General features: G+C 40.7%; 1 protein-coding gene across 7 annotated transcripts in view; it reads right to left on the bottom strand.

The window, feature by feature from the left end:
* Positions 1–8,241, bottom strand: part of MRRF (mitochondrial ribosome recycling factor) — a 58,866-nt gene that overhangs the window by 50,092 nt on the left and 533 nt on the right. For 2 of the 7 annotated variants that reach the window (XM_008958636.7, XM_055117662.2), the window contains exons 2-3: positions 7,738–8,056; positions 2,450–2,661 (exon numbers count right to left, since the gene is read on the bottom strand). The exons of 1 other annotated variant lie outside the window; for it this stretch is intronic. In XM_008958636.7, the coding sequence (XP_008956884.1) occupies positions 2,450–2,661; positions 7,738–7,772 (247 nt within the window). In that variant the 5' untranslated portion in view covers positions 7,773–8,056. Of the gene's footprint in view, positions 1–2,449; positions 2,662–7,338; positions 7,398–7,737; positions 8,057–8,241 lie in introns of those variants that run through there. 4 more of the 7 variants (XM_003833118.7, XM_055117663.1, XM_008958637.7 and 1 more) reach the window with 3 other exon arrangements.

Here is an 8,241-nt window from a genome sequence, read left to right on the forward strand (position 1 = left end):
AAAAGATAGGATTCCCCCAGAAATAAACCTGATTAAAGAACTGATTAAATAACTGTACAAGATCTTTTTTTTTTTTTTTTTTTGAGACAGGGTCTCACTGTCCCCCAGGCTGGAGTGGCAGTGGCATCATCATGGCTCACTGTAGCCTTGACCTACTGGGCTCAAGCAATGCTCCCACTTCAGCCTCCCAAGTAGCTGGGACCACAGGGGTGCACCACCACACCTGGCTAATTTTTGTAGAGACAGGGCCTCCCCATGTTGCCCAGGCTGGTCGGAACTCCTGAGCTCAAGCAATCCAACCACCTTGGCCTCCCAAAGTGCTGGGATTATAGGCGTGGGCCACCACTCCTGGCCTTGTGCAAGAGCTGTCTGGAGAAAACTTGACACTATGATCATAAATTTCATATAGAAAAGGAGAAAGTCAAGAACAAAAAGAAAAGCATATGTGTGGTGAGGGGAAAGATCTGTACCAGTAAATTGGACTTTATGACACTAAGTCAGGCAGTATGAAATTTACTGAAGGGAGAGATAAGCAGTTCAATAAAATCAACAGCTCAGACACAATGCCATATATATAAAGAAACTCACACAATGGGGCGGGGCATTACAAATCTGGGAGTAAAGAGTAGGCTAATCAATAAATGATTTTGACACAACTTCTTATCCATCTGGAAAGGAAACTTTAAAAATTACCTCACATTATATTCAGAAATAAATTACCTTGCAATAGAGGGGTATTTCTTAAAGAAGACACAATTAATAAAGGACTAAAAAATATGACATTAAAACCCATGTTCAACAAAAACATCATAAAGTAAAAAGCAAAGAAGACACTTGGAACATATGGACAAAGAATGAGCATCCCTAATATGAAAGAATCGAATAAATCTAAAAGAAGAAGTCAAACAACCAACTTCTGCAGCCTCAAACTCCTCACCTCAAGCCATCCTTCCACCTCAGCCTCCTGAGTACCTGGGATTACAGGTACAGGCCACCAGGCCCAGCATTTTTTTTTTTTTTAAGAGGCAAGGTCTCATTATGTTGCCCAGGCTAATCTCAAACTCCTGGCCTCAAGCAATCCCCTCACCTCAGCCTCCTGAGTAGCTGGGATTACAGGTGTGAGCCACAGCACTCGGCTTAACCAACTTTTAAAGAGGCAATCAAAGAAGACAAAACTGAATAGCCCACAAAATATGAAAAAATGCTGCTTACGCACTGTAGTTACTGTCTATTACACTAGAAGACTGCAGTACTGTAGGCATCAGGAGCTCAAGTTTCTGGTTCTGCCATTAACTATATAGGACCATGGGCAAATTTCTCACAAACTATCTCAGTTTCTTCGTTTATAAAATGGTGAGATCTGGATTAACTAGATAATTATAAGGATTTCTTCAATGGAAAATTATAATTCCTTCAATGGATAATTATAAGGATAAAATTAGTAAATGTATAGAAACTTTAAAAAATATAATGCTACATACAGATCAAAGGTTATTACTATTAACACTATTAACAGAATATAACTCTTCTAAGCATTACTGTTCTTCCAGTAATTTGTTAATTTTCCTATTACAGAAAGGGGAAGGTCTGCATGAAATTAGAAAAGGAAAGTCAGTGGGAAAATATTCAGCAGCATATATCTAGCGCCATTCTTGGGGGAGGACTCCCTGATCCACCACTGCAAATTGCTGGTGTGACTGACAATTTTCTATCACTCATTCTTTCATTCAACAAAATTTGTCAATACATACTAAATCCAGGCCCTGTTAGGTGCTAAATAAGAACAATATAGAACCTACCTTCATCAGGTCCAGCACAGAATACAGATAAATGATAATCAATCTTACATTTAATTAATTAATCACTGCTGTTCTAAGTGCATCAAAGGCAAAATAACAGAATGCACGAGTGCAGGCAACAGGGGACTTGACCTAGTCTAAGAGGTCAGGAAAGGCTTCCCAGAGGAAGTAGCATTTAAGCTGAGACCTGCAGTACATCAGGGTCTCATTCCTGGATGACACAAGCCATTAAGATCATCCATCTAAATCCATGGCTCTAATACCCACTTCACCCAACCACCTTCTGGTCTTAATTATACTTCCAACATGCATCTTCCTATAAGGAGACAATATATTGATCCCTGCTACAAGCATTCTGGCTTGCTTGGCACTTAAACCTTTAATTCTAAATCTAAAAGAAAGAAATTAGGCATTTTCTGAGCTACCAAGAAAACAAATGAGGCAGCATGGTAATGAGAAAACAGGCACTGGGTTATAACACCATCTCTGCCACTGTAACCTTTTAAGCTAATCAAATGAAATAGCTGAGGCACCATTTCCTCATGTTAGCAAGGGGAGAAATTCAGTACATCTGAGATACCTGCCAGCTATAATTCAAGGGCCAACTATAAGAAAGGGGTGAAGTAGGAGAGAACGTCACATGTCTCTACCTTTGGCTTTCTTGGTAGCAAAATGGCGGACTGGTACAGCTGAATAGGCCATGTATTGCCTATGGCCATGTGGTCTTTCATGCACTGTCTTCAGTGTAACTTCTGAAACGGGTCTGATAGAGGCTGCAAGATAATTGCGAAAGGTAGGGTGGACCATGCGGAAGCACTTTAATCCCAAGGCCATGACTGAAGACAATCCTTGGAAACATCCACTAAAAAGAATAAGACAAAAAGCAGATCTAAGTAAAAGAGACCTTATTGCAACTTCAGGTAATTCGTACCAATTATCAAGCAACTCCTATAAACTGAGCTAAGTACTAGACAATTTAAATACATTATCTCTAATCCTTTTCCCAACAGCCCTAGAAGAAAATATTCTTTGCCTCATTTTACAGAATGAAGAAACTAAGGCTCACAGAGATTTAAGTAACTTCCCCACTTTGGACTCCAAACCCCAAGCTCTTTCCACTGCACCAAAATGCCCATTAAGCAAATATGCAGCAGACTAAAACTTTAATGATGCTAATTAAACCCTTATATGAGAAAAAGCACAAAATCTTGATAAAGTTTAAAGAGGGAAGGCAGAGCACTAGAAGAGGACTTTAAATAAGAAAACCATCTCAACAGGCATAAAATGACTGGAAAATTCACACGACAGCATTTAATTAAAATTTTATTTGGTTCCTTATGCACTGATTACCAATTAGGATGCCCTTTAATGTGAGTCTAAAGCATGATTGAGGTTTGAGGTCTTCCATGGTATAGAACTAGAGCTCTGGAACATGCCACCCTCTACTGTGTTAACACAAGTTACGCATTCTACATCTGAGGTCTTTGACCATGGAAAGATGCCATCGCCTATAACTACCTCAGGATAGAACACAGCCCTAGCTAACTGACAAATATATCATTGATAGCTTCTGCCAGTAATGTTGCTATGGCTCAGGTAAAAATTAAGAACAATTAGTATCAAATACCTGGAAGCTGTTTCCTTTGAGTAACAGTCCCACACCTTATTTTTTTTTTGAAATCCCATCCTAAAATTTTGATCCAACACAATGGAATGGATAACATGGGCTTTGCCGTCAGGAAGACCTGGAAGCCAATCCTAGCTCCATTACTGACTAAATATTCCTGAATATTTCTGCTCCTTGATTTCTTCAACTATAAAATGGGAATAATTGTACTCATTTCTTAGGGTTAGGAATAATTAATGAGGTTATGCAAGTAAAGCCCTTGACACAGTACTTAGCAAACAGCAGGAGCCCCCCAAGATAATACCTGTTGATAGCTATCACCTTTTTTTTCAAACTTTAAAAAAAATATTATCTTTATTATCTTTTGAGACTGAGTCACACTCTGTTGTCCAGGATGGAGTGCAGTGGCACGATCTTGGCTCACAGCAACCTCCACTCCCAGGTTCAAGCAATTCTCATGCCTCAGCCTCCCATGTAGCTGGGATTACAGGCAAATGCCACCATGCCCAGCGAATTTTTTTGTATTTTTAGTAGAGACAGGGTTTCACCATGTTGCCCAGGCTGGTCTTGAACTCCTGGGCTCAGGCAATCCACCTGCCTTGGCCTCCCAAAGTGCTAGGATTACAGGTGTGAGCCACCATGCCCGGCCTCTAAAACTTTTATGCCAGGGTCAGACACAATAAAGAAACCTTGTATGTTATTAATGATGTACAAAATAGCCTACAATCAGTCAGACCTGGATGTAAATTTCAACTTTAGGCAATTTACTCTTCTTTTCTGAGCATCACTTTCCTCATCAATGATAAAAATAACCTTGAACTTAAAATAAAATTTAATAATGAATACATGTAAACAACTAACATAGTGCCAGGAATATAGCAGCTTAATGAATGATGGCTATTATTATTATTATTTTTTTTTTTTTGAGACAGAGTCTCACTCTGTCGCCCAGGCTGGAGTGCAGTGGCATGATCTCAGCTCACTGCAAGCTCCGCCTCCCGGGTACACGCCATTCTACTGCCTCAGCCTCCCAAGTAGCTGGGACTACAGGCGCCTGCCACCACGCCCGGCTAATTTTTTGTATTTTTTAGTAGAGACGGGGTTTCACCTTGTTAGCCAGGATGGTCTCGATCTCCTGACCTCGTGATCCACCCACCTCGGCCTCCCAAAGTGCTAGGATTACAGGCGTGAGCCACCGCGCCTGGCCTAATGATGGATATTATTTTTAAAGCAAATGAGTAGCACAAAGGCAAATCATTTCTCGCGATGGAATTTTTAACAGTAAGGGATACTAGAAGTTAGTGATCAGTGTATGAAGTCTATAAAACCAGATTTGATGAAAAAAAGGAATATTTTTCTTCTTTACTAGTATCAATAGCTACTATTAATTGAGGTCAAGTTTGGACTGTTTGCTTTAACCATACTATTTCATTTAATTCTCTCAATAATACCACAAAGAACGTATAATAATCCCCATTTTACAGACGCTGAAACTGACATTCAGAGAGATTAAGTCACTGTCCAAGGACATGGAGCTAATAGCCAAGCTCTATTTTAGCAGAACTGTTCACAGAGGTTTGGCTCAGAGTGAAGTTTCTATATCTAGGTTTTTCCCTAATAAAACCAATGCCTAACTCATACTTATAACCAAATATGGCTGTAGAATAATGAGTAGTTTTTTATTTTAGTCTACAGGGTCTCAATCTGGCTGCTCCATTTAAGACAGGTTTCCTGGTGTTCCTGTTGCAGGTCATAATACCAACTCACAAAGCAACAGGAAATCAAAATGGGTTAGAAATAAACAACCTTTGACAGAAAACGCAGCACCCAAAAGCAGACCCAGTACACGTGAACCGGAAGACAACTCTATAAATAAACCACATTGCTGAAATGCTTAAGGCGTAGATTTTAATTGCACAGAAGTCAAGAAATTTCAAAGTGGAAGTTCAATAAAAGCAGTCCTTTAGGTCCTTTACCTTAAGGGTATGCAAATTAACATTCAGTTCAGCACAGATAAAGAATTAAAGTTGAAGAAAAATTTGTTGAGATCCCAAGTATGAGCCAACAAAATTAACCTATACATAGAAGCAATGTGGGGAAGTGTCTGAGCTTTGGACGCAGTCTGGAACTGGAATCTCAATTCCCCCACTTACTAGCTGTGTGACCTTGGGGAGGTCATTTAGCCTCTCTGAGCTACAGCTTCCACATCATCATCATAGTGATATTAATGAGACTTTAAAAGATAACAATAATGACAATACCTAACATTTATATAACGATGACTACATGACAGAAACTATTCTAAGTGGCTTATGCACATTAACTCATTTCAGCCTCATGATAACCCTGAAGTAAGTACTATGATTATTCCCACTTTACAGATAAGAAAACAGAAGCAAAAATCTGCCCAAGATTTGAATTCAGGCAATCTAGCTCTAGAGTCTATGTTATTAACTGCTATACAATGCATATAGAACACTCAGCATGGCTGGGAACAGTGGTGGGTGCCTATAGTCCCAGTTACTTGGGATGCTAAGGAAGGAGGATCACTTCAGGCCAGGAGTCCAAGGCCAGCCTTGGCAATATAGTGAGACCTAGTCTCTTAACAAAACACATACACACAGTACAATGCCTGGCATCCAGTAGGTACACAATAAATTGTAGCTATTATAATAGCGTCCCAACTATTAAATTTTTTTTTTTTTTTTTGAGACAGAGTCTCACTCTGTTGCCCAGGCTGGAGAGCAGTGGCACGTTCTCAGCTCACTGCAACCTATGCCTTCCAGGTTCAGGGGATTCTCCTGCCTCAGCCTCCTGAGTAGGTGGGACTACAGGCACCCACCACCACACCCAGTTAACTTTTATATATTTTAAGTAGAGATGGGGTTTCACCATGTTGGCCAGGCTGGTCTCAAACTCCCTACCTCAGGTGATCCGCCCGCCTCGGCCTCCCAAAGTGTTGGGATTACAGGCGTGAGCCACTGCGCCGGCCTGAATTTTTTTTCTTTTTTTTTTTTTTTTTTTTGAGACGGAGTCTCACTCTGTCACCCAGGCTGGAGTGCAGTGGCGCAATCTTGGCTCACTGCAACCTCCGCCTCCAGGGTTCAAGCCATTCTCCTAACTCAACCTCCCAAATAGCTGGGATTACAGGCGTGCGCCACCACACCCAGCTAATTTTTGTATTTTTAGTAGACGGGGTTTCACCGTGTTAGCCAGGATGGTCTCGACCCCCTGACCTCGTGATCCGCCCGCCTGGGCCTCCCAATGTGCTGAGATTACAGACTGAAATATTTTTTTAAACTACTTGAAGCACACATTCTTTTTCCAAAGTTGAGGGTCTCAAAAGATCTCCCTGTTCTTCACAGAAGGTTCATTTTAATTTTGGCTAGATGACCAACCCAAAATCCTGGCTTATCTACTGTCCCAGCAACTCTTTTCAATGCAGCTGTATACTAGCTTATAACATAAGCATTTCTATGAGTGTGCATATACACAGGCTCTTGTATATAAAATACTTTCACATGTACCATCTTATCTGGTTCTCATAACTAAAGAGTGATAATCACCACCCGTATTTTGCAAAATAAGAAAAGTGATCTTTCACTTCTCCAGGGCTCCCCTTGCTCCAGGGTCTTCAAACATGCCATTGAATCTCCTTGATGATCTTCCCTCACCTCTTTAACTGTTTGTCTCCGTTTTTATTTCAGATTTCAGCTTAACCATCACTTCCTCAGAGGATGGCTTCCTTGGCCATCTCCTACAGCCCAACTAGGTCAAGTGTCCTGTAGTCTGCTTTCATAACACCCTTTACTTCATCATAGCACTTAATTTTTAACAATACAAGCTAACATTTGTGTAATTATTTGATTGTCTAATTCCCTCCATATGACTCTAAGTACTACAAGGACTAACCTATGATTTTCTTGTTCACTGCTGTATCCCCAGTACCTGGTACATTGCCAGAACACAGAAGACACTGTGAATGTGATGAATACATCAGTGAAAGTCCAGAAAGATAAATTCCTTATCCAGGGTCAACCAGAATCGGATGGGAATCTACCCTTACTATGGTAGGTTCTGGGCTTCCCAGCGTTGCCTCCACTGTCTCTGGTTTGCCAGATTTTTGCTTAGAGATAGTAGATGATGTTCTTCTCTAAATGCAGTACCAGGTAAAGAAAGGTACTTGTAGTATCTGACTATACACAGAATCATTATGCACCTGGCACGGCCAAAGAAGGAATGAGACACTTTAACAGGTAGAGAAAGGGCTTTTGCCTAAGAGTTAAGAGATCTGGATTCCAGTATGCCTACCTTATCACTCCCTGCCATCTGCCATTTAGATTCATAATCACACGTATTCAAAAAGCATTTGCGGCAGCTCTACCACTGACTTGTGACTTGTACCAAGTGATTTCTCCTACGTAGATTTTGTTTCAACCATAAAATGAAGGGGTCAGATCAGGTTTTCATTCTTTCCAACTATAAAGCTTTCCAAAATGGGGGGAAATGCAACAGTGTGGTTTAAAACAAAAAAAAGGCACTAAACTTAGAGAAAACTCCGAGTCTTGGTTCCAGCACTTCCTAGGCACGTGACCTTAAATCGGTCAAACTCTCAGGACTTCCGTCTCATCTGTAAAACGTAAATGACAATACTATTTGTCAGGGTTAAGTAAATGGAGAAGGGCTACTGAAATGACAACTGTTTTGCCACTGGGTGGCACAGAGTAGTGGTTAAAAGCCCAGGCTTAGGAGTCGGATAGACCTAGGTCTGAATTTAAGCGCCCTCACTTTCTGACCGCGTGACCCTGGTAAAAT

Source organism: Pan paniscus, chromosome 11, assembly GCF_029289425.2.
Source record: "Pan paniscus chromosome 11, NHGRI_mPanPan1-v2.0_pri, whole genome shotgun sequence".
In the NCBI taxonomy this organism is placed as follows: Eukaryota; Metazoa; Chordata; class Mammalia; order Primates; family Hominidae; genus Pan; species Pan paniscus.